The following is a 24,288-nucleotide window of genomic DNA, read 5'->3' as shown; positions in this document are numbered from 1 at the left end:
GATAAAATAGTCTCTGACAACTCTAGATAAAATAATTCTTGATTTTTTTTCTTCAAAAACAATACAATTCTCCCTCAATTTCCATCATATCATAACTTTAATATTAACAGTGTAGTAACTTCAAACTATACAATGCACATTTTGTAATTTCAATATTCAGAAAAAGAAAATTTTTTAACTTATTCTCTATTAATTCATACTAAAAAATTTATGACTATATCTTTTAATTACTTGTTGTCTTCTATAAATTTTATAAATTTAGACAACAAATTTAATTTGTTAAGACCTGATTTGTTAAGATTTGAGTAATTAATTTTAATTAGAGACTAAAGTCATAGATGTAAGATTGTTTTAGACCAAAATGAATAAATACTATAAAATAAAATAGTAATTAAGAGTGTTAAATAAGGAGTAAGAGTAGAAAGGAGGTGTAGTTAACTAGTTGTTGGGTGGTGGGCTAGGAAGGAAAGCATCAGGCAGCACAAGGCTTGGGTCAGTTGCAGGTCATCCCGGACTGAGTCGTGGTCTTCACTTTCCTTTCCACAAAGTTACAAACGCCTCAGCAGTCACCACTTCTCGAAGATGGCGGAGCAGTCGATGACGAAGACGAAGACGAAGACCATGGAGACCGTACACTCACCTCTGCTCACCTATTTCTCCATGATCTCCCTTCTCACACTCTGTCCTCCCTTCGTTATTCTCCTGTGAGCTATTATTCATTGCGCTCGCTCTTTCTCTTTCACTCTTTCCGCATCTCATCTCAGATTCGATCTACTTACTCACGATGCAGATGGTACACAATGACTCATGCCGATGGATCCATTTTACAGGCTTTTTCTTATCTCAAACACCATGGTCTCCAAGGCTTCATAAGTATATGGCCTAAACCCTCTGCCACCGCATGCAAAATCATTGCCGTCTATGCCGCCTTCGAGGCCGCACTGCAGCTTCTTCTCCCCGGCAAGTCCGTTCAGGGCCCAATTTCTCCAGCTGGCAACCGACCTCTCTACAAGGTTACCAACATTATCATAACATAACATGCCTCTCATTATTACGTCACCTGATTTCGCCTTCCTTCCTCATTCTACAGGCCAACGGCGTTGCCGCATATCTAGTCACATTGCTTACTTATCTTGCCCTCTGGTGGTGAGCCTTTCTTCTTCATCCACTTGCTGCCTCATTTAAGATCCACAACTTGGAATTCGTTTCCTTCTTTAATTACTTCTTCGCTCAGAATGACTATCCTTTCTTTGCATCTCCATGATATACCGTTTCTGCTTATTTAACTTGATGCTATAGAGCCTTGATTCTTTATGTTTGTATCCATTCTGTGCAAGGCTTTGGAACGTTGCAAACTTCTTTTAGTTTTATTGTTCAATTGAGAGGACAGAAATTATCAAGATATGAGCTCACATCACATAGAAATTTAGTTCTGCGGGATATGTCAAACGGATGTACGTTTTCGTGTTATTTAGGGTCATAAATACTATAAGCTAATGAGTTGAAGTTACTAAGTGTTCTATAAGAAAATTGTCTATAACTCTTTTCCTGCGAAGCAAGATGTTTTGCTTTTTATGCTTTTTCCAGGGACAATTGACACTTAATTTTTTGCATTTAATTTTCAGGTTTGGGATATTCAACCCAACAATTGTTTACGATCATTTGGGAGAGATATATTCAGCACTCATCTTTGGGAGCTTTGTCTTTTGTATTTTCTTATACATAAAAGTGAGACTGAATAGCTGAAAAATGTTATTTCTTTAATAAAAAGTTCACTACATAGAAATTTCTGACTTAATTGTTATATTGGCCAGGGTCATTTGGCACCATCATCTACTGATTCTGGCTCATCAGGGAACATAATCATTGATTTTTACTGGGTAAATTAGTCTCTGCTATGATTTTGAATTAAGAGTTTAAAAAAGATTAACTTATTAGATATCTACCTTTTGCGTTGAAATGCAAAGGCTGCAGAAAGAGAAAGTGAATGTGGGGGAAAAAATTATATGTAAAGATAAATAAAAAACAAAAGTGAGTAGCATGAGAGGTGGCCTTACTCCTTATTCTGTTCTTTGTCACTTGGTTTCATGTTGCCTTCTGAGGGTCAGGTGCAAAGAATCAATGTTAAAAATTACTTGCTGTATTATTCTTATTGAATAAGACATTAGCTGTCAATATAAAAGACTTGAAATTATTAGAGTGTGTTTGCTTTGCGTTTTCATTTTCTGTTTTCATTTTTAGTGTTATCAGTTTTTAGGATTTTATGAAGTAAAAAGTGAAAACAGGATTTTGTTGTTTCCTTTGTTTTTTCTTTTTCCTTTATGAAAGACTGGAAACAGAAAATATTGAAAATAAAACAGAAAATGAAAAAGCAAACCAAATGTCCCTTTATTTTTTTTCCCCCTCTAGCTTCAAAAAAGTTGCATCTTTAATGGTACAATGAGAATGGACTTTCCACTTTCATGGTTTCACAACATAAGAAGAAACCACTTTGGATTTAATGCTTCTATGTGAAAAATACCTCAAGACATGGATTTTAATTTCACAGTTTATAAAATAATGCTAATCTAATATCATGCAATTGTGGCAGGGTATGGAGCTCTATCCGCGCATTGGAAAACATTTTGACATAAAAGTTTTCACAAACTGCAGATTTGGAATGATGTCATGGGCTGTGCTTGCATTGACCTATTGCATAAAGCAGGTTGCGTCTCATATTTCAATCATATGAATAAAGCCAACTAAACCAATGAGTGCTTGCTAATATCAGCTGCAAGTTTAACTGTCCAAAATTTAGTTGACATACACAGGAGTGATCCTTTGGATTATGTATTTATTTCTAGCTGTTAATACGTCATCATAGCAGCAGCTCGAGTTGAGCCTGGGGGTGTTGGAAGTTAGCTGATTTATAAAAAGCTATGATGAAGCTTTTGGATTGCTTTGTCTTGTAATAGGATTTAATTTATGATATGGATTTGAATAAATTTTATCTTTATTTGGTAAAACTTGGTTGCCATGGACCCAACTGTTACTGACTTATCAGGAGCATGAGTGGGATATGATGGGATCATGTACTCAATAAATCTGAAACAACTGATTGATAATTTCATCTTGTGATATTTCCTTCGTTGGATAATTTTCTAATTTTTTTGTATTTATTTCATGTGTAACTAGTATGAGGAAAATGGGAAAGTAGCTGACTCAATGCTTGTAAATACTACATTAATGCTGGTTTATGTTACCAAGTTTTTCTGGTGGGAAGCTGGATACTGGAACACAATGGATATTGCTCATGATCGAGGTTAACATAAACTCTAATCTTGTTTTTGTTAGACATCCTCCTTGTTTCACTTTGTTCTACCATAATGGTCTTTTGAAATCTTATTATTGCTAAATTTCTTGTATCCATTGTATTTAAACTTCTTGTCTCACTAAATCTTATAACACTTAAATCTGCCAGCTGGATTTTATATTTGTTGGGGATGCTTAGTTTGGGTTCCATCTGTCTATACATCTCCCGGAATGTATCTTGTCAACCATCCGGTAACTCTTGGCACGCAGGTATTATCCTCATCCTGTATCTTTCTGAGTTTCGTTATTCTTATATTTAATTTTCCTCTCGTTTTCCTCTTTGTTTCTGAAAATTTCTCTCTTTATCTTCCAGCTAGCACTGTTTATTTTAGTGGCCGGCATTCTTTGCATATACATCAACTATGATTGTGACAGGCAAAGGCAAGAATTTCGTAGGACAAACGGAAAATGCTTGGTCTGGGGAAGAGCTCCATCAAAGGTGTAATAGATAATTTTCATGTATCTTGTAATTTTCAGTTGGATTTTTATTTGATATATAATGTATTTATGTTTTAAATACTTGTATAATTACTTGCCAGTAGACTTTCATAATCTGGTCATAATGACTGTGTTTTTGCAGATAGAAGCCACATATACTACTTCCACCGGGGAAACTAAAAGAAGCCTTCTTTTAACGTCTGGATGGTAAGTTTTAACTTAAAATTATGTAAACACAATTGTGATAATGATCGCTGGAGTAACAAGGTATTGGAGAGCTGAAACTTTACTTTACCGCCATTATTGAGTAGTTTATGTTCATCATTTTGTTGTTACCATTGGGGTCTCAGACAGTTGATATAAAATATATTATCATCCCACAAGATGATTACATTAATAGTTTTGCTTTCTTCCAGATACGAATGTTGTTATTTTTCATTTTAATCTTATGGTAGGACTTGTTTCTGATATTTGGCATGTGCCACATCATTAATTTCTTCGAGTACATGTCTTATATCCTTAAATTAAAACAATACACCTTTTTTTGTGGAACCTGCAGGTGGGGATTAGCTCGTCATTTTCATTATGTCCCGGAAATACTATCTGCTTTCTTCTGGACAGTGCCGGCTCTATTCCATCATGTAAGGGTGTCTTATTTCCTATACATGTTAAAAATTGGAAGATTGTTGAACTTAGCTTCTTTTTCTGTTCCATGCAGTTTCTGCCCTACTTCTATGTGATATTTCTTACCATCCTTCTCTTTGACCGAGCAAAAAGGGATGATGATCGATGCAGATCCAAGTAAGCATTAAGATCTATTTGTTAGTGTTGCCTATAAATTTTTCTTTTAGCCACACACGCATACCATATTTACTTCATATGTCCCCTTAATCATCATCTAAATTGGGGATGCTTCTGAAGAATGAACATAAATTGAGAAAAGCAAATAGATTTGAGAACATCTAATGTTTACGTGTTGGGATAAAAAAAAACTGCATCATAACTAGAAAGAAACTTTTATTTTTATTTATTTATTTATTTTATGTTAACAAAAGCATGGCTGGAGGAAACTTTCACTACCAAAGATTTAGGAAAAATCTGTAAATCTGGGTGTAAAGTTGATGAATTTCATGTTGTGCGCAGGTATGGCAAGTACTGGAAACTATATTGCGACAAGGTCCCATACAGAATCATTCCTGGCGTGTACTGAAGTATGGTTATGAATCAAGTGTGGAACCTTTTGCGGTTTTGCCCTTGGATGAGATGATGTTGGTTGTCTTGTTATGAAAAGTTTAGGACTTGGAACTAATCAAGTAATTATTATTATTGAAGCAGATTTTGTAGGCAAACGGTGTGACTTTTTTTAGCCTTTAGCTGCGTCTTTCATATATACCAATGACCAATCTACTCTTTCGTGTTGCTTATAACTTTCCCCCATAAATCGATCGGTTTTAGCAGGGAATTGATATTTTTTTAAACTAATAATCAGTTAAAGAGATAGTAGACGGATAAATATTGATTAAGAACAAACAAAATTTATTATTTTTTATCATTTAACTATTAATTTAATTTTTTTAGTATAATAATCTAACAATATATTTTACTAATGGTCTTCTAGCATTATTTGACTTAAATTACGGATGAAGATCTGAAAGAGATATTAGGTTTTTCTTTTTCTTTTTAAATGTTAAGGAGCCAATTTCTTTAACCAAGAGATACTACATTCATTAATGTTTTTTGAAAGGTAATATTGTATTATAATTAACATAAGGATAGTTAAATAAAGTTTTTTTTATTAAAAATAATGTAATGTCATTGTATCAAAAATGAATTTTAATAAAAAATATTTTTTGTTGACATGCATTAAATTGATTAGTATTTGGAGTTAATTTTCATCTACTATTATAAAATATCATATCAATAAAATTAACTAATTTTTAAATTTAATTGAATAATTATATAAAATAATTTTTAACAAAATGAAACTCTTAGAGTTTGTTTGGGTGAATTTTTTAAAAAAGATTTTTTTTAGTTATCTATTTTTAAAAGATCTTATGAAAAAGTAAAAGTAATTTTATACTTAGGTATCTCATGCAAAAAGATTTTTTTATTTATCAATTATATTTGGATATAATAATATAAAAATATTTTTTTGTTTATTTATTATATAAAAAACATCTTTTTTTTAAAAAAAAATTTTTAACAAAAAATAAATTTTTTTTCTAATACTTTTATTTTTACTACTAAAAATTGACTAAATACACTAAAAAAAAGTTTTTTTCAATAAATTTTTTTATCGAAATAATCACATCCAATCGAGCACTTAATATTTTTATTGAAATAATAAAATTTTAATTGATGCATTTTTAGCGTTAAAGTGTTATAAATATGATGAGAAGAGGAGAAGGGAATAGGAATTAGGAAAGCAGATTGGAAGATAATTGATTTGAGATTCGAGATTTGAGATTTGAGAGAGGCGTCGTCGGAGTTCCCCGCTCTGTTTGATTCCATTTAAGGTTTCTATCTAATTCTCTGATTTGGTTCAAGTCTCTCTCTCTCTCTCTCTCTCTCTCTCTCTCTCTCTCTCTCGGGTCCTTTTCTTCTATGCTTGGATGGCTTGGCTTGCATTAAGCATTAAGCATTAAGCATTAAGCTACCGAATACGTAGATTAAATTATTTTCTGAAACTATAATTTTGATGATATGTCTGTTTCAATGGTGAATTAAATATGTTGAACTTGTTTCCAATGTCTGCCTGGTTATTAACAAGTTAGGGTTTTTTTTGTCAGACAGAGATGTCATCGTATGAAAATGTTGTTGGTGGAAAATTGAAGCTCAAGGGAAAGGCACTTGATGTGAAGGCTGGCGGAGTGAAGAAGAAGAAAAAGAAGAACAAAAGAGATCATGAGAATCAGATTTTGCAGACTACCGAAGATGATATTTCAGCAGGTATCTATCTGTCCTTTGTTTTCAGCTTCATCTTCATGTCATGCTTTACATTTTATGTTCTACACTTAGCTAAATAAAACGCTTTGTTACATGCAAGTTATGATGTATGGTACAATCATCCTCTTTGGTTAAATGAATTAGCAACCTGATAATTGTATTTATTTGTTATGTGAGATGGTTATGGATATCATAAACCTATATCATACTCTTCGTATTAGAAATTCAGCAAGAGTACTTTTGATGCAGAATAAGAAGATGATTTGTTGAACTGCTCAAAGTTCCTTCTGGTTCTTATTTCTTGTTCTCCCATTCAATAAACAGGTGGGAGCACAGAGCAATCCTTGGCTACGGATGATCAAAATGCGAACGATGAGGGCAAACTGAGTGGGGAAGGGAAGGCTGCTCACTATGATGATCATCTTACACCAGCAGAGAAACGATACATAGAACAGAGGGAGCAGCTTGATGTTCATAGGTTGGCCAAGATCGCCAACAAATCTCACCGCGATAGGATTCAGGATTTCAACCAATATCTTGCGAACATGAGCGAGCATTATGATATTCCTAAAGTTGGTCCCGGATAGTATGAAGGCCAACAACCCCTATTGTTTAGTATTGATACCATGTGTTGTGTGTGTACTATCATTACAGAACCATGTTTATCTCGCTTAAGCGGTATTTCAGATGATATACTTCGGTTTCTTTCCTTTTAATGGAGTAGTAATGTTATTGCCTTCGATGAAATTCCCATTGAATATGCTGGCTTCATAGACCAAGCCAATTATATTGGTTTTTACTTGAATCGCAATTACGCCTTTTGATAATGTTGCTGCCTTAAATGAGATTCCCGCATTTTTAACCTTTTTGATGGGAGAAGAGTTGTCAAAGAGCAGAGAAAAATAAGCTGCCTTAAATGAGATTCCCGCATTTTTAACCTTTTTGATGGGAGAAGAGTTGTCAAAGAGCAGAGAAAAATAAGCTAAGTGTAACCAGAAATGAATTTTACATTGATAATAATTAAGTTGAAAATAAGATTCAGGAGTGAGTCCTTCAGAATTATTGCACAGAAAAATAATAAAAGTAGTAATAAAATAAAGAGACTTACTGTCATCTTTCGATAATAGCATGATCCTATTAGTCTTTTTTTTTTTTTTTTAATCAAAGATAGAGAGACTATATTATTCGAGTTGTAATTCATTGACATGATCATATTAGTCCATTACTGAAACATTCGATAATATTTATTGTCCTATCATTATGACTAGTTATTGTCCTATCATTATGACTCTTTAAGGGAAACCAGAATCGACCAAATTAGCTTTGCGTTTGCACGGCTTGGAAAAGCCACACTACACCATATGCTGTTCCAACGTTACTAAATTAATTAATAAAATATGTATTAAAGGAAAAGCCACACTACACCATATGCTGTTCCAACGTTACTAAATTAATTAATAAAATATGTATTAAAATATAAAATATACATTAGAATAAATTAAACATATGTATTTATACACATATAATACTTAATTTAGTGACTAATTTTTAATGTGCTTATAACATTTTTTATAGTGTTTGTTTATATAGAAAATAACATTGAAGAATGATTAACAAGGAGACCAAAAGCATAGACAGAATATGCGCTACTGAGAAGTTCCGGGTTCTATCAAATACTCATTCATTGCTACAAGGTAGAATCCATCGAAGAAAACACATCATTCAGAAAGTTTCATGTCCCAGCAGGGTCCATCTCTTAAATCCATAGTGATCCACATATACCCGCAGTCACAGCCGCTTCATTCTCAAAAATAATTTTATTCACCTAAATACATACTGAAAGAACAAGCTATCATCTCTTATTATCAATAAATAACGGGGGGACATGATTACAGCTGCACAAGCAACTAGACGAAAAGCCAAACCAGCACCAGGAAAGAGATATGAAATGAACGAATCTAAGAGTAGAGTGCGAGAAAATTCATGACATTGCTGACACTGGATCTTGATTCCTCTTATAGAACTATCAAATAACACTATCCTCGAGCAAGGCTGAAAATCTCAATCATCGGGCTTCATCCTCAAGGTTGCGGAAACCATTAGTGAGGTCCTCATGTAATTTCTTAAATTTGTCAATCAAAGCAGCTTCACCTTCTGCTGGATCCTCAAATTTCTGAGACCTGCAATAACAACAGATCAAGAGAATTAGATCTCTACTTTCTATGTCAAAATAAGTCATCTAGTGCAGTTTTAAAATTGCTTACACTAAACGATAGAAGAGATCTCCCAATCGATGCTTGATAACAGTGTAGGTGATCTTTTGTCCATCTGTCCCAGCTCCCCTCTCTACTGCCTGCAAGTGTAGTCAGCACCATGTAAACAAAATACTCTAGCTGACTTAGGAACAAGAATGCATAACACAATGAAACGAACAATTTCTGGTTTATAATTATGGGGGAGGGTGGCCCGAGAGATTAAATGTGGTTTTACATCATCCCCCCCACATGCCAACATTTACATGGAAACCTGTAGAGTGAACCACCATACCTGGTTTGCCAAATTGTAGAAATGGATAATGTTGCGCATCATCCAAACAGACTTGTAGAAGGGACAGAATTTGTCATATCTATCACAGCCAAACAAGAGGTAGCAATATAAGATAAGAAACACATAATAAGCTGTATAATAATACATGTCAAAGAATTTAGCCAATTAGAAAGGAACTTACGGTGTAAAGGCATTTTGAGCAAGATAATCCTCTCTCAAAAGTTTTGCAGTTTCTAAGGTGATCTTATCCACTTCAGCTAAAGCATCCTTGCCTACAAGCTGGAGCAATGATTTGCATCAAATGACCCAGTTTAGTTTACATCTTACAGAACAAATACATAGACATCCTCTCAGATTTTGTCAAGAAATGCAAAACAAGCCATATCATGGTGTTAAAGATAAACTTATCAGACTATTCCTTAGGTTGAAGATAATTTGCAACATCTAGGAGTTTGAGATGCTATACTTCTTAACAGTCTGTTCTCATGTAACTTAAATATACCTTCTCTATCCCCAAAATAGTTTAATAATTCTATCCTGTATAGGAGAGAACAGGTACAACTCTTTAACCTATAACCAAGATGATATTAGAACCAATAAAGGTGTACCTGAACAATTTCATTCAGGTCATCTTCTCTTTGCAGTACTTCACGAGCCTTTGTCCTAATGTTGATAAAATCTGGATCGAATTGCTCATAAAAGGATTCAAGTGCCTGAAGGTACAAAATATAAATTAATATAATTGTACAATCATGCGAGGGAGTATAAGCATACAAATGAAGGAACTTTAAAGGGAGAATATGAATTACAAAGCAAACAAATGTAGGGCATACCGTTGAGTACTTTGAATAAGAAATAAGCCAGTTCACAGAGGGAAAGTGCTTTCTTTGAGCAAGCTTTTTGTCCAACCCCCAGAAAACCTGCAAGATAGCCCCCCAAAAGAAAAAAGTTTAGACAGTGTGAATGTTATAGAAGAGGATATGTTGGTGGTAAAAATATCACATTGACCTTTGTGAACTTGTGGGCATATTAGTCAAGTCAATCAAATACAAACTACCTTCACTGGCAGTTACCAACAGATCATATATAATAAGAATTAATTTTACCTGAACAATACTGAGAGTTGCAGATGTCACAGGATCTGAAAAATCTCCTCCAGGTGGAGAAACAGCACCAACAATTGTGACACTACCTGTTCGTTCAGGACCTCCAAGGCATTTTACTTTTCCAGCACGTTCATAGAAAGAGGCTAAACGTGCAGCAAGGTAAGCAGGATATCCACTGTCAGCAGGCATTTCTGCCTGTGGAAGACAACACGAACATCAAGATATATTAGTCAGTGTCAATATTTGCATGTGCACCTTTTGCTTAATGATACATAACTTGTCTGTTATACGCTAGTCAAGAAAGATGATCCAACCATAATACATTTATCTTAACCAAGAAGGGGGAAAATACTCCAAAATAACAGGTGAAAACTCTCATTGAACAACAAAATGCTCACCAGACGTCCAGAGATTTCACGCAACGCTTCTGCCCATCTAGATGTTGAATCTGCCATCATACTGACATTGTAACCCATATCTCTAAAATACTCGGCTAAAGTGATTCCTGATATTACAAAACAGAACAAAATCAAAGTGAGGTAAGATTCAAAAACAGGTAAATGTGATGATAAAGAAAACATGATTGATTGAGAGAGAAAACATTTCTTTTATAGAGGGAAGAACTACATATTAGTCCTCAACAATAAGGAGATGTTCTAAATTTAAGAGGCAAGAAGTCACCTGTATAAATTGAAGCTTCACGAGCAGCGACTGGCATGTTTGAAGTGTTAGCCACTAACGTTGTTCGCTTCATCACAGATTCTTCACGGCCATCAGGCAATGTCATTGTAAGTTGTGGGAAGTCCATCAGAACCTAAGATTCAGTAAATTGGTTATACCAACTGTAATCTCACAAACATGAATATTTTATGGAAGTAGCTCAAAAGAAAGCATACTTCAGCCATTTCATTTCCACGTTCCCCGCAACCAACGTAAACAACAGCATCGGAATTGGAATACTGCCAAATAGGAGAAAGAATGAGTTAGAAAGATCTGATGACTTGCAGGAGGAAGAAGAAGAATGCCTTGATGGGGTTTATCAGTCTCACCTTAGAAAGAGCTTGACTGATGACTGTTTTACCACAACCAAAAGCTCCAGGGATGGCACAAGTCCCACCAAGAACAGAGGGGAAGAGGGCATCAAGAACTCGCTATAACAAATATAAGTCATTAGACGTGAAAGCTACCAGAATTATATCGTACATGGGAGAATTTATAACAAATAAGTTTACCTGACCAGTAAGAAGAGGAGTATCAGCTGCAAGTTTTGATGCAACAGGCCTTGGTGTACGTACGGGCCAGGTCTGCAATTCATAAAGTACATGCAAGGAACTTGTAATAGAGGAAGAGAGCATGGAAACCAAGCCTTCAATAAAGCAACTACAATGAAAAAAACAAAAGAAAAAGAAAAGTTATAAACCTGAAGCATTGTGAACTTCTTTTTAACACCTTGAAACTCGAGCTCTAACACAGTATCCTGCAAAACAATTCACATATCACTTAAAAAATAGAGGATCCCCTAAATGATGAAAAATACAAAGCTTGGCAGTCATGTCATCATCAAATCTAAAATATGAAGCAAAGAGCTGCTAAAACAACACTCTTCCAAGGAAATTGAACCAAAAAGTATATATATAAAAGCAAATAAATTCAGAATACAACCTTCAGGGAATATTCGCCAGGTGGTGCTATGTAGGTTATCTTTCCCATGGCATCAGGTGGAAGTGCAATATGGTGTTGCATTAGACTGTTCTCAAAAACAGTCTGCAATGGCAAAAAGTTCAACAAATCATTAGATGAAAAAATCAATGAATGTGAATAATAAACAAGCTCACTGAATTAGCTACAAAAATTACCGCATATAGATCTCCACCGGTCAATAGATCTCCTTCGCCTGTCACCAGTGCATAAAATAAAATACCATAGTTAGTCTTTTTTCCCTATGAAGCCTAACACTAAGTAATAGCAATTTATTTCTCTGGTACAGTACCAATTTTCTTAGGCTGAAATTCCCAGAGTGCATCTTTGTCAAGTGCTGGAACAGAGACACCACGAGGAATATACACATCACCGGATCTTTTAGCAATAGTTTTCAAAGGCCTCTGTTTTGATTTAAATAAGGGGCAAAAAAAGAGAGCTTCATGTTAGAAACAACAGGGGGAGGCAGTGAAACTTTAATTGCTAAATTTGTCAGCATTTGAAATCAGACATAAATCAATTAATAAGCAAACCTGAATTCCATCAAAAATGTTTCCCAGTATTCCAGGCCCCAACTCCACGGACAAAGGCTGGTTATGAAATAATAATAGCTTATCAGTAGAGGAAGGTAACGAGAATATAAGAAAAATAGTGAAATTCAACGAGGGATATAAAATGTAACCTTGTGTGTACGTAACACTGGATCATTAACCATCAAACCGGCCGTTTCCTCATAGACTACGATTGCAGAGAAGCTCCTCAGTTAAGAAAAGAATACAGAAGGAAGAAACAAAACAACATAATTGAAGAGGCAGTTTTGCATCGTGAATTCAACATGCACTAAAATGTTTCAGAAAGTATGGAATTTCAAAGAGCAGAACCTTGGATGGTAGCAGAGTCCCCTTCGAGACGAATAATCTCACCAATGAGATTGTCACGACCAACACGCACCAGCTCATACATAGCAGCCCCGGCCATTCCATCAGCAACCACGACTGGTCCAGATACCTGTTTCATTCCAGGAATCACACATTAAGCATCCACTACCCTCCTTTTCAACTTACAGTCCAAATTATAATTTAAAAGGATAACGGGCGAGATTGACAAATGAGACTTCACTGCCACTACAAGTTGAAAACTGATCACCCCCCCCCCCCAAAAAAAAAAAAAACAAAAAAAAGTGCTAAAGGAAAACCCTCAGACAGACACACTCTGTATCCTTTGTTACAAAAAAAAAAAAAAAAAAACCGAAGGAGCCACTGAACAAAAACAATAACATGTCACAACCAGTGAAATGTAAAGTGAATTTACAAATTCAACACAAATCCAGAGGCTTGAAAACTAGAGCTTCCATTAAATCCTCAAATTAACAAAAACAGAGAGCGATCATTGGTACGAGTCCAACAATTGACACGAGAGTGAAGATCGAGAATTAAAGCATGTAGTTGGATCCAATCGCGAAATTGAACACATGACATAGTGTATATGGTAGTAAATGAAAGCAAATCTATGGTGATAGGAACAGAAGTGAAAAAGGGACGATACGATGGAGTGATGATTGGAAGCTTATCGGATTGGATTATACCTTGCGAACGTAACCGTATTCACTCTCCTTCTCGGAATCCTCGAAGGTGGTGAGGCGAGATCCGTAAACGGCAGGCATTCTGTGAGACAGAGATCGGATCAAGCTAGAATTTGGGAGATTGAAGATCTGAGGAACTAGGGACCAAAACCCTAAGGTTTCGATTAGTAGTACCACTCAATAGAGATTGCGCTCTGCAACAGAGGAAGAAGAGAAGGAGAGAGTGAAATGATGGATGGAAGAACCGCAGAGCAATGGCAATGGCAATTATGTAGCAACTTCTTAGAGTTATGATTGATTTGCTAATCAGACAGGGTACGGATCCTCTACGGACGCGTGTATCGAAAACTCCACAGTGCACCTTCCTCTGCTACTGAATCTGCCAATTGATAACTGCCACGTCGCGCTCGTTTCTCTCGTTATTGCTAGCCACTGCCCAAAACTCACGTTTTAACTCTCGTGAGTCATGAAGAGATGAAGTTGAATAAAAAATTCACAGGATTGGACTAGGGTCATTTGAACGTGGGCGGGCCTAAGCCAGCCACCTCAACTACATGGAATGGCTATGAAAAAAGATAAATATTACTATGATATTTTTTTGGTGACTAAAAAACATTAAAGAAAGCAATACAACACCAAAAAACCACTACTAATGAGTAGATGAATCCTCGCCCTCTCTTCGCAATCAAATCTGCAGTTGAGTTAATTGAAATGAACTTAATTTAAGAGCAATAACTCTTGAATTTTTCTAATAATGTTTCCTTCTTTGTTAGGCATTGGAGATTTGGAGCAACTCAAAGACTTCCAAAGAATCTGTCTCGCAGATAATATTCATAGTCCCGCACTCCCATGCTAAGACCAAACCCCTTCACATCGCAAAGAGACGGCAAGGATCCAGAACAAGCCTTCACCCACGTCCCCGCGGAACTCCTGATGATGCATCCATAACCCGCTTCACCCTCTCATGGAGGTGGTTTCCTATCTGTATTAAGACCATGAATCTGCAAAGTCTTCTGTGTACCTCTTGTGCGATATTCTTAGCTCTAATAGTTACTTTCTCACCAGACCAGACATCCATTGAATTGAAAATATCACTATTTTTATGTCTCCAGATCCACCATAAACCTGCGAAGATCAGACTCCAGATTGCTTTAACTTTCTTTCAGTTAAAAATGGCATGCAATACAGTTTCTCTGTTCTCATAACACCTGGGGCAGAAATCAGAGTTCGTTAGACCTCTTCTAGCATGAAAAACAGTCACAGGTAGGGCTTGATGGACACAAAGCCAGACCATAAATTTTATCTTTTTGAGCGCCAGGACCAATTCCAATTATTAAGCTCATTTCAATCATAAGAACGTCTCAAAAGCAAAAGATAACCATCTCTCGCATTATCAGTCTTACTAGAATTAGAATTCCATCGCCAGCCCTGTTGGGGTCTCAAGTGTAATCTTGGATCAAATTTATTAATCAATTCAATTATGTCAGCTGTGAGAGGGGTAGCAAGTCTGTTTAAATTTCAGTTTGGGTAAAGCCAGAAATCCCCAAGAGTTAAATCTATATCAGATATGTGAATGTAAGGAAGAGCATTGTATAATTTGCCATGAGTGGACCAATGATCATACCAAAAGAATTCTTTTCAAGTTTGTCAAACACATCGACCAAATTTTTCCAAAAGCGTGAGGCATTTTTCGGCACATTAAACTCAAAAACAGATTGGTTCCTCAAAATATATTTTTTTTTGTACACGTTCCTCAAAATATTTACATATTCCTTTGTGATACGAAAATTTTGTCTCAAAATATTTACCCTAAACCATTTACACCAACAATTGCTTCTACTAGGACTGCACATGGATCGGATAATATCCGCATATCAGTGGTAATTATTTGCATCGGATAATATCCGCATATCAGTGGTAATTATTTGCATCCGATTCGAATTTTGCGGATATTATCCGATCCGCAGAGCCATCGGATTGGATCGATCCGATTCGCACTATGGTAGGATCGAATTGCGGATTTGACATTGATATTCGTGGATCCGATCCGCAAATTCGCATATCCGCATATCACATATAAATAGCACAGTTTAAGAAAATAAACGCTAATGTGATATGAATTTTAGTGTGTTGTTTTATGAATTTTATGATATCTTGTTTTTTAATTTTTATGTTGTACTTCGACTTAGAATAATTAAACTTAAATCTTGTGTTATTATTATTTTTTATTATTCAAGAGAACTTTTATTGATAATATTTTAGAATTAAATATAGTTAAACATGTGAAAAATGAATTTTTTTGTAAAAACAATCAAAAGGAATTTGAAAACATTTTTTTTAATTATGTGGATATACCCGATATCTGATCCGATCCGATTCGGTCTGAAAAATTGCAGATGTTGTATCCAATCCGATCCAATAAGTGGAGTACGAATCGAATAGAATTTTTTGCTATATCCGATCCGATTCGATCCGTTAGCTTCTAGCCCATTTGGATATATTTTGGTTTTGGGTGTAGAATCAAAACTCTGATAGGGTGGGCAGACATATGTTTTGTTGGGCTTGGGTTAAGAAAGTAAAGCCCACAAGATATTTGGTTTATTTCTTCTGATACAAGCTAAAGGCATCCTCCCCCCACCACCCCCCCCAAAAACAACAAACAAAAAGAAGGAAAGTAAAAAAAAAAAAAACGAAAAAACAAAAAAGAGAGATAAAGGAGTGCTACTAGCACAAGTTTCAAATCAACCTTTGTTTTGTTCCCTTCTTATTATTGACAATCACTCCTCCTTACCGACCTAACAAGAGAAGAGACGAGACGAGAGCACGAGACCCTTTTCTTTGTCCTCAAATCGCTTACGAAGAAGCGATCCAACCATCCATTGAGAACCCCGTTCTTGCAATTGAAGTAGAGATGAAACATCCGGCGGAGGCTGCACCGGAGGAAAACTGCTCTGCCAAGCCAGCTGTCAAGCAGGGTGAGGGTCTCCGCCAGTACTACTCTCTCCACATCCATGAGCTACAGCTCCTTCTCCGCCAGAAGACGCACAACCTCAACCGTCTGGAGGCTCAGCGCAACGAGCTCAATTCTAGAGGTACCCTCCTTAGTCCTTACCCTAACCCTAATCTATACGTGCTTCTCTTTATTATTAAATAAAAGTAATGCGTCTAATAACTATTTGGTTGGATTTACTGCTATAATTAATAATTAAGTTAACTAATGAAAGGCTCTTTATGTGATTAATGGCAACTTTGGACAGTGAGGATGCTCCGGGAGGAACTGCAGCTTCTCCAGGAGCCCGGATCGTATGTCGGTGAAGTTGTCAAAGTTATGGGAAAGAATAAAGTCCTAGTCAAGGTCACGACTCGCTTCTCTGATTTCTGTTTATTCCATTATCGTTATCTTCAATTGGCATCTTAATATTTACTTCGATTCGCATGTTGTTTAAGATACCTGAATGATTGTGCGTCATTCTGCTATAGACATAAGTATCCTTCTAACTTGCACTCTAAATCATTGATGGACATACTCTTGTTCGAAATTTTTGTTCAGTTAAGGACACCTAAGCTTCGTCTGATTTGCATTTGTTATAGATCTATGTTTTATCGCTTAAATGTCCCTTTTTCTGGATTATGGAGTGTCGTTTTTCTGGTCTGCAAAACCCATCATGTCCTTGAAGAGTGTCGTATACGGATTTGGATTATTTATGGGATGTTTTGATTATAATAACTAAGCAGAATCTAGATGAAGTTCTGATTATCCCATTCTTTCTTCAGGTTCATCCAGAAGGAAAGTATGTTGTAGACATTGATAAAAATATTGACATTACAAAGATTACTCCATCCACAAGAGTTGCCCTTCGTAATGACAGTTATGTCCTTCATTTAGTATTACCGAGCAAAGTTGATCCGTTGGTCAATCTGATGAAAGTTGAGAAAGTTCCCGATTCTACCTATGACATGATTGGTGGCTTAGACCAGCAAATCAAGGAGATTAAAGAGGTGTGTAATCATATAATATATTGACTGATATACTCCCAATATTTGCAATTTGTGAGATCTATTTATGCATCTTTAGCTTTCTGTTCATCCGTCACTTCTATCTTCTTTTTAATCCGTATGCTCGTTTTTTGTATATTTATATCTTAAGTCTCATGTTTGTTGTCAATTTTTCAGGTCATTGAGCTGCCAATTAAACATCCTGAACTGTTTGAAAGTCTTGGAATAGCTCAACCTAAGGTACTATCACTTTCTGAGATTGTCACACAGCTTACCATGCTTCCATCAGTATATTGTACTTTTTGTTTCTTGTTTGCATACGTTTTTCGCCATTTGCTGACAATCTCATGAATCACAGGGTGTTCTACTCTATGGGCCACCTGGTACTGGAAAAACATTGTTGGCTAGGGCAGTGGCACATCATACTGACTGTACCTTCATCAGGGTATCCGGGTCTGAATTAGTTCAGAAATACATTGGAGAAGGTTCCAGAATGGTCAGGGAACTTTTTGTTATGGCCAGGTACATTCTCTTCTTATCTCAGCTTCTTATGCTCATTGTGTGTTGCCCTTCCATTGAAAGAGGAGTGGGGAGGGAGAGAAGGGGGGGGGGGGGGGGGATATGTGCCTGGCTCCCCGTGGCTTCGCGACTTTGTGGATTGAATATGCTTCTGTTATTAGTAATGTTGTGGTTGTGAACTTTGTAGTTATATGCATATTAATCTGAGAATGAATTTGGCATGAATATTAATCCTCCTCCAATTTCAAGTAAGTGGCTGTTGAAAAGAGAAAAATTGGACTTATAAAGGGTTTTGCATTATTCTTTGATTCATTGGTTTATTGGTTAGTATGCTAGGAACTATGCCCTATGAAGACATGCTTAACCATATTATGATTGTGACGTAACACTACTCTTTTTAACAGGGAACATGCTCCATCAATTATCTTCATGGACGAAATTGACAGTATTGGATCTGCTCGAATGGAATCTGGAAGTGGCAATGGTGATAGTGAGGTGCAGCGCACTATGCTGGAACTTCTCAACCAGCTAGATGGATTTGAAGCTTCAAATAAAATCAAGGTTATACAGTTTGTTTATGTTGGAGCTATACTGCTATTAAGCATACAGGAGAATTTTTTAAAACTAGCCTGGCTAAAAATAGAAAACAGTAACATATAAACAGATATGTTTCACTCTATCCGACTCATTTAAGATATATGTTTATTTAAGCAATTTTATGAGCAAGTTTTAAAGAAAAATATGCATTACAGGTTTTGATGGCCACAAACCGGATTGATATTCTGGATCAAGCCCTCCTTAGACCCGGACGAATTGACAGGAAGATTGAATTTCCAAACCCAAATGAGGAGGTATGCATAAGTACCTTAGCATTTACTCTTTTATGTACTTGTTCCAGGAAAGAAGCAAATAGACTTGCACACTCTGCGTTCATATCACTCCTGACATTGAGTTAATCTCATGCAGTCTCGGCTAGATATTCTGAAAATCCATTCAAGAAGAATGAACTTAATGCGTGGCATTGATTTGAAGAAGATTGCTGAGAAGATGAATGGAGCATCTGGTGCAGAGCTTAAGGTATGTTTCACGTTGTTTACGCTGCATTTGTCTGCCCAGCTGTTTTTGAGTGTTCTCAGGTGAATTGGTGCATTCATTTAAGTTGTCTCGGTCCTTTTTAATTTTTTTTTTCCCTGTTGTTTAGGCTGTGTGCACAGAAGCTGGAATGTTTGCTTTGAGGGAGAGGAGAGTACATGTGACACAGGAGGACTTCGAGATGGCTGTGGCCAAGGTTATGAAAAAGGAAACAGAGAAGAACATGTCATTGCGGAAGTTGTGGAAGTGATTTTTTCTTTCATGTTTCTAGTACACTATCCTACAAAAACGGACAGAAGACATACCTTAGGCTTGTTTCAATTTACAGTAACGCACGCTGTTTTTCATCTTGCTTATTATGTTGACCAAGTTCTGTACCAAATTATATTATTCTTTAAAGTTGAGTTCTTCGTTGTCGGTGACCAAGTTATCTTTCGATTTTGTTGTTTACGAGCCACTCGATTTAGCTATAGTGAAAAAAGCGCAAGCCACAGAGGATGGCATGCTAAAAAACAGTGATGTTTCATACTTGAACAACTATAGACTAAATCGAGTCTATGTATGTTTTGCAAATATGATTAGCGGATGATCCTTCCATACTTTGATAAAGGAATCGCGTGATGTAAGCAAGCAAACAAATTCAATATTAGTCATCGAGTTTTAACTGATTGTTGGTTCAACGTGTTAATCTGGTGTCCCAATTGAAGTTTTAGTCGGTCAACTAAGCTCAGAGCTTAATGTCATATCCGTATTCCAAATATTTTCCGAAGTACATACTTGTGTTTTAGTTAAGTGAGCATTTTGATATATCGTTTTGCTGGACCAAAAATATATACAAATCTCTTGTAAATTTTGAAAACTGAATTTGATTGATAAAATTAATTTGAGACGAATTTGAAAAACTACCCGTAACTAATTTGTTTAATAATAGTAATGACGGATAATTTTACTATTGAGTTTTATAAAGTCAATTTAGTCTGATAGTTATCTTTTGTATTTGGTTGGAAGGCGAGGAGTGTGTGGACTGTGGAGTGCATAGTCCCTTTTGTCCTTGAGGCTTCAAGGGATGGAGTTGGTGTTCCATTCAGCATCCTCATCGTACCTACCATGGACAAGGAGAGGCAATGACAATGGCTGGTGGCCCTTGACATCATCAAGGCGATCACGCAGGAGTAGCACAAAGCTGCGAGTGGCTGCATCTGTAGAGAACAGGAAGATGGAGCTGTTGAAGTGCATCCAGGACACCGAAAGAGGTCTCTCCGCCACTCCCGAGCAGCGGTCTTCCATCGAGGAGGCTCTGGTGAGCTTAGAAGGCTACAGCGGGGGCCACCCTATCAGTCTGCCCAAATTGGACGGCACATGGCGCCTCCAGTATACTTCTGCTCCCGATGTCCTCATTCTTCTCCAAGCCGCTGCCACTCTTCCTTTCTTTCAGGTTGGACAGATCTTTCAGAAGTTTGAGTGCCGAAATCAATCCCATGGGGGTCTTGTCCGCAATATTGTCCGATGGAGTATTCCAACTTTCTTAGAGGTCCTTTACTCCCTCATCGCCCCCATGCAATCCCTCAATTTCAACTTTCTAATAATTCCATATATTATTCCCATGCTTCCATCTTCATTTGCTGCTCTACAGTAAACATTCTTGGTCTTGGTCTATTTTATACAGGAACAAGAAGGTGCTACGTTACTTGTTTCTGCCAAGTTTAAGCTTGTTTCCCTGCGTAATATCTACCTTCAGTTTCAGGAGGTAATCATTTTGGCTTACATCACCTGCCTTTCAGTACTGGAGATACAGCTGTGTTAACTGTAAACATATCTTTTTTGCTTTTTAATTCTGGGTATTAAAATAGAGCCACACACTTAACTCATGCTAGGAGGGTTGCCTTAAACTTATACAAGTTATCGACACCTTATCTTTGGGTGATGCTAGAATCTAATTTGATACATATATGTTCTCTTTAGTTTTTGGGTGGACTATTATTGCTAATAAAGAAATTTAGGGTGGCCATACCCTCAAATTTCACATTTCATTACTTGTGATTGGGGGGGGGGGGGGGGGGGGGGGGGGAAAGAACTCGACTAATCTACTATTGATGTTTGGTATTAATATGACATTCTCTTCTTGAGCTGCCATTACGGGGTTGTAACATCAGATGCCTGGCAGATCACAGTTCAAGATATAAATATTAGCGAAGAGCTGCAAGCAGTAATAGCTCCGGCGGTACTACCACGATCTTTTATAAGTCTGCAGGTAATTCAGTTCATTGTTAACTCTTTCTGCTTTGTTTACTCGAGGCTGTTAATTTAATCTCACCAACTGATGCCACAAAGGCCAAAGCAATGTCTCTCCCAAAACTTTGGTATTGTACTTTTGTCTCTGCACGAGGACTAGTACAGAGCTCTTAGTGGTTAACTAGAATACACAAACACGTTTCTTTTTGGGTCTGGTGTTGTAAGCAACATGGTCTGTTTGTCCTGCAGATCTTGCAATTTCTACGTGCATTCAAAGCGCAAATCCCTGTGAGGGATCCAGGAAGGTATATATCATGAATGATAACTAGGTTGAAATAGTTCTTTTGGTTATTTTCTTGACAAATAGATGTATGTGAATGTGATGCATTTTGGTTGAGTTGTAGGGAATCAGTAGGAGGACTATACTACCTTAGTTATTTGGATGAGAATGTTCTGTTGGGTCGTGCTGTTGGTGGTGGAGGGGTTTTTGTATTTACCAGAGCCCAATCTCTGTACTGATATGCAAGTGGCTGGCCACATTAGTAGTGGCTTTTGCCTAACTGATGATGAGATTACATCAGATGTAATGTAGCTCTATGCTCACTCTGATTTGTTTTCCTTCGCTTCTGAGTTACAAGGTAGATTTGTTCGTACATATCTTTACTGATTCGTTGTATATTTGCAAAGTAAGGAGAATGTCTGTCTTCAAATTTTCAAGTATCATTTTGAAATTTGAAGTGGGTAAACCAAAAGTTGGAGCTTATAGGATTAGCCTGGTATTCACAAGATTCATAATTTGCGCTGATGTCCCAGGAGATGAAGCAATTTAAATTATGAGAATTGCCTGAATGCCCAAATTCATTTAAAATTGGCGGTGGAGAAAACAATAGAATTGTTTGTCTCAATCTGTTTCTGTATTTCCTCCTTACAAGCAAACATCTATGATTTGATAAATTCCCAGTTCAATAAATTTGCTTGCTGTGGTACTAGTATACGATCTCAAATCTATTACTCTTTGACATCATTTTTTGCCATTTGTTGATTTGAAGATAACTTGTTGTAAGGACAAGACTTTTCGTATACTACAACTAGTGATCTGTGACACTGACAACAATAGCTCTCCGAGTCCATGTATTTCCAGATTGAAATCTCTCAAACTATAAATAGGAAAGAGTCAGCAGCTAGACTCGAATAAAGGTGTCACCTCAGTTTTTGTTTTCAACTTGTAAGGCGATGTTTCATTACTATAGAGCTACGTGAAAGATTCCATGTCAGACTCATGTCTTGCAAAAAATTCGTTAAACTCGAGATGAGGTAGAATGGAAGCCCATTCTGATTCCCTATCTCTGCTGTATGTATATATGGACCGTAATATTCCATAATTTGAGTTGGGTAAGATGAAAAACAATTGGTTGTAAAATACGAGAGTGGTACGTCACTTGCTAGTCAGCAAAAGGCAACCGCTTTATTAGTAATTAAATTGGATATTAAAAGAGGCAACAAACAGCAAGCACCTACCAATCAAAAAGGAAGGGAAGATGGAAGAAGAGGAGGAGGCGGGGATGGGGAAGTTGCCGGAGCATGTGGTGACAGAGATATTCATAAGGGCGGGTGTGTGGGAGTGGCCCCAGATATCGTGCGTGAGCAAGAAGTGGGCTTCCATGTTCCGCAGCGAATCTTTCTGGCAAGGCGCTCTCTCCTTTACTTACCCCTTCTTCGCCAATAATTCCTGGCCAGGCCCCATTCCTCCTCCCCCTCACCCCAAGAGGTAATCGATCACATCACGCACCTTACTTGTTTGACGAAATGCTTCTTAGTTACTACTTCCTTCTTCTCATCGCAGGAGATTCATGGCCCTCTATATCACCCAACACCTCTTTGCTTCCGATCCTCACACGGACGAGGTCATCGGCCACTGCTACCTCTTCCTCAGGGACCAGCTTCACCTCCATCCCTCTCTTATGCCCCCTCACTCTGGAATCCTTCATGGAACCCTTATTGGTGTTGTACTCTCACGCCCTTTCTTGCTTCTTTCTTCGTGATGATTATTATTGCAATAACAATCTTGTCATTTGAGCAGATCAGTTCATTGCTTGTGGCAAGTCCAGAGACGTAGCCCACGATCTTGCTTCTCGAATATGGCTGGCTGTTGTTGACAATCTCCATGAAGACCACCACACTTATTCTTTGCTTAAACGCCTTGCCCAAGAAGGGGATGTAAGTCCACCTTAGCTGCTTCAATTTTGCAATCTACTTCAATTCAGCACTATAGTAGCATCTTATTCGTTTTATTTTCAGCAGATCTTTCTTCCATACCCATACACTAGATCTGTCAAAGTGCAATGGAGGGTGTTTGAGAAGCTTTTCACCGATTTCCGTGATTGCTTCAACAATCTAGATTATTATGATATTTTGGCATGTGCTAAAAGCAGGTTTCACCCTATACCATCTGCTTGGTTAGGTCGCTAGCTAGCAACCAAAAGCCCATTCTTTTCCAAACATCAATTCTTGTTTATTCAGATCCAAATTATAGGGTTACTCTGCTCTCTGTAGCTTGTAACTTGTAACAACAGTTGCTGTAATATATTATATTCTATTAGATCATTATCGCTAGAGTTATCTGCATTCTGCCCCGCCGGTTTTTTCAACAAAGAATCTTTTACCTGCATAACTCAAAATCTCTATTATTGTAACCATTAGAATTAAGAATAAATGGTCGCATTATTTTGGATTAAATTTTATGAAGAGTAATGTATTATTATATTATTTATCAATAGTGTT

At 36.8% G+C, this 24,288-nt stretch overlaps 6 protein-coding genes across 10 annotated transcripts; 5 read left to right on the top strand and 1 right to left on the bottom strand.

Moving 5' to 3' along the window:
• Positions 1-428: 428 nt before the first annotated feature.
• On the top strand, positions 429-5,196 carry LOC130974071 (7-dehydrocholesterol reductase). Its single transcript, XM_057898822.1, has 13 exons — positions 429-704; positions 791-1,013; positions 1,091-1,146; positions 1,626-1,728; positions 1,815-1,880; positions 2,591-2,704; positions 3,175-3,301; positions 3,461-3,561; positions 3,665-3,790; positions 3,932-3,996; positions 4,349-4,430; positions 4,508-4,590; positions 4,933-5,196. The coding sequence occupies exons 1-13, from the start codon at positions 583-585 to the stop codon at positions 4,997-4,999; spliced, it is 1,335 nt and encodes a 444-aa protein (XP_057754805.1). The 5' UTR covers positions 429-582; the 3' UTR covers positions 5,000-5,196.
• A 938-nt stretch (positions 5,197-6,134) lies between these two features.
• Positions 6,135-7,493, top strand: LOC130974072 (uncharacterized). 2 transcript variants are annotated; one of them, XM_057898823.1, is made up of 3 exons: positions 6,135-6,305; positions 6,579-6,738; positions 7,060-7,493. In XM_057898823.1, the coding sequence occupies exons 2-3, from the start codon at positions 6,585-6,587 to the stop codon at positions 7,320-7,322; spliced, it is 417 nt and encodes a 138-aa protein (XP_057754806.1). In that variant the 5' UTR covers positions 6,135-6,305; positions 6,579-6,584; the 3' UTR covers positions 7,323-7,493. The 2 variants fall into 2 exon arrangements, with proteins under 2 accessions (XP_057754806.1, XP_057754807.1); XM_057898824.1 differs by having other exon boundaries at positions 6,153-6,305; positions 6,583-6,738.
• A 906-nt stretch (positions 7,494-8,399) lies between these two features.
• On the bottom strand, positions 8,400-13,944 carry LOC130974269 (V-type proton ATPase catalytic subunit A). The gene is made up of 20 exons (XM_057899069.1): positions 13,672-13,944; positions 12,968-13,094; positions 12,769-12,824; positions 12,620-12,676; positions 12,379-12,490; positions 12,245-12,282; positions 12,051-12,152; positions 11,809-11,865; positions 11,621-11,692; positions 11,438-11,539; positions 11,285-11,347; positions 11,070-11,202; positions 10,787-10,893; positions 10,389-10,583; positions 10,116-10,202; positions 9,891-9,995; positions 9,464-9,561; positions 9,283-9,361; positions 9,000-9,088; positions 8,400-8,915 (listed from the first exon to the last, which is right to left on the bottom strand). The coding sequence occupies exons 1-20, from the start codon at positions 13,747-13,749 to the stop codon at positions 8,801-8,803; spliced, it is 1,872 nt and encodes a 623-aa protein (XP_057755052.1). The 5' UTR covers positions 13,750-13,944; the 3' UTR covers positions 8,400-8,800.
• Positions 13,945-14,278: 334 nt separating this feature from the next.
• On the top strand, positions 14,279-15,286 carry LOC130974272 (uncharacterized). 3 transcript variants are annotated; one of them, XM_057899073.1, is made up of 3 exons: positions 14,279-14,364; positions 14,442-14,638; positions 14,781-15,286. In XM_057899073.1, the coding sequence occupies exons 1-3, from the start codon at positions 14,329-14,331 to the stop codon at positions 14,821-14,823; spliced, it is 276 nt and encodes a 91-aa protein (XP_057755056.1). In that variant the 5' UTR covers positions 14,279-14,328; the 3' UTR covers positions 14,824-15,286. The 3 variants fall into 3 exon arrangements, with proteins under 3 accessions (XP_057755056.1, XP_057755055.1, XP_057755054.1); XM_057899072.1 differs by having other exon boundaries at positions 14,442-14,694; XM_057899071.1 differs by having other exon boundaries at positions 14,442-15,286.
• A 1,120-nt stretch (positions 15,287-16,406) lies between these two features.
• Positions 16,407-19,701, top strand: LOC130974271 (26S proteasome regulatory subunit 8 homolog A). The gene is made up of 9 exons (XM_057899070.1): positions 16,407-16,760; positions 16,926-17,023; positions 17,443-17,667; positions 17,842-17,904; positions 18,023-18,186; positions 18,588-18,744; positions 18,936-19,034; positions 19,150-19,260; positions 19,385-19,701. Exons 1-9 carry the CDS (start codon positions 16,580-16,582, stop codon positions 19,523-19,525), a joined length of 1,239 nt encoding a protein of 412 aa, XP_057755053.1. The 5' UTR covers positions 16,407-16,579; the 3' UTR covers positions 19,526-19,701.
• Positions 19,702-20,240: 539 nt separating this feature from the next.
• On the top strand, positions 20,241-24,112 carry LOC130976010 (probable plastid-lipid-associated protein 10, chloroplastic). Of its 2 annotated transcripts, none has more exons than XM_057900744.1 (8): positions 20,241-20,806; positions 20,942-21,022; positions 21,440-21,526; positions 21,757-21,812; positions 21,912-23,275; positions 23,351-23,508; positions 23,588-23,724; positions 23,809-24,112. In XM_057900744.1, the coding sequence occupies exons 1-5, from the start codon at positions 20,342-20,344 to the stop codon at positions 22,024-22,026; spliced, it is 804 nt and encodes a 267-aa protein (XP_057756727.1). In that variant the 5' UTR covers positions 20,241-20,341; the 3' UTR covers positions 22,027-23,275; positions 23,351-23,508; positions 23,588-23,724; positions 23,809-24,112. The 2 variants fall into 2 exon arrangements, with proteins under 2 accessions (XP_057756727.1, XP_057756728.1); XM_057900745.1 differs by having other exon boundaries at positions 23,806-24,112.
• The last annotated feature ends 176 nt before the right edge of the window (positions 24,113-24,288 follow it).

This window comes from Arachis stenosperma, chromosome 4 (assembly GCF_014773155.1).
Source record: "Arachis stenosperma cultivar V10309 chromosome 4, arast.V10309.gnm1.PFL2, whole genome shotgun sequence".
NCBI classification, from domain to species: domain Eukaryota; kingdom Viridiplantae; phylum Streptophyta; class Magnoliopsida; order Fabales; family Fabaceae; genus Arachis; species Arachis stenosperma.
The sequence above is the reverse complement of the archived record's forward strand: the minus strand, read 5'-3'. Positions and strand labels throughout refer to the sequence as shown.

Bases quoted from the DNA above. Each gene is read 5' to 3' on its own strand.
- LOC130974072 (XM_057898823.1), top strand. From the start codon at position 6,585: ATGTCATCGTATGAAAATGTTGTTGGTGGAAAATTGAAGCTCAAGGGA. The intron at 6,739-7,059 runs GTATCTATCTGT...TTCAATAAACAG, and splicing joins CGAAGATGATATTTCAGCAG to GTGGGAGCACAGAGCAATCC.
- LOC130974272 (XM_057899071.1), top strand. From the start codon at position 14,329: ATGAATCCTCGCCCTCTCTTCGCAATCAAATCTGCA. The intron at 14,365-14,441 runs GTTGAGTTAATT...CTTCTTTGTTAG, and splicing joins TCTTCGCAATCAAATCTGCA to GCATTGGAGATTTGGAGCAA.
- LOC130974271 (XM_057899070.1), top strand. From the start codon at position 16,580: ATGAAACATCCGGCGGAGGCTGCACCGGAGGAAAACTGCTCTGCCAAG. The intron at 17,905-18,022 runs GTACTATCACTT...CATGAATCACAG, and splicing joins TTGGAATAGCTCAACCTAAG to GGTGTTCTACTCTATGGGCC. The intron at 18,187-18,587 runs GTACATTCTCTT...TCTTTTTAACAG, and splicing joins GAACTTTTTGTTATGGCCAG to GGAACATGCTCCATCAATTA.
- LOC130974071 (XM_057898822.1), top strand. From the start codon at position 583: ATGGCGGAGCAGTCGATGACGAAGACGAAGACGAAGACCATGGAGACC. The intron at 1,014-1,090 runs GTTACCAACATT...CTCATTCTACAG, and splicing joins GCAACCGACCTCTCTACAAG to GCCAACGGCGTTGCCGCATA. The intron at 4,431-4,507 runs GTAAGGGTGTCT...TGTTCCATGCAG, and splicing joins TGCCGGCTCTATTCCATCAT to TTTCTGCCCTACTTCTATGT.
- LOC130974269 (XM_057899069.1), bottom strand. From the start codon at position 13,749: ATGCCTGCCGTTTACGGATCTCGCCTCACCACCTTCGAGGATTCCGAG. The intron at 12,491-12,619 runs GTTTGCTTATTA...AAATCAAAACAG, and splicing joins ACATTTTTGATGGAATTCAG to AGGCCTTTGAAAACTATTGC. The intron at 10,584-10,786 runs GTGAGCATTTTG...TGTCTTCCACAG, and splicing joins GTGAAATCTCTGGACGTCTG to GCAGAAATGCCTGCTGACAG.
- LOC130976010 (XM_057900744.1), top strand. From the start codon at position 20,342: ATGGAGTTGGTGTTCCATTCAGCATCCTCATCGTACCTACCATGGACA. The intron at 20,807-20,941 runs GTCCTTTACTCC...TATTTTATACAG, and splicing joins GTATTCCAACTTTCTTAGAG to GAACAAGAAGGTGCTACGTT. The intron at 21,023-21,439 runs GTAATCATTTTG...GATGCCTGGCAG, and splicing joins TCTACCTTCAGTTTCAGGAG to ATCACAGTTCAAGATATAAA.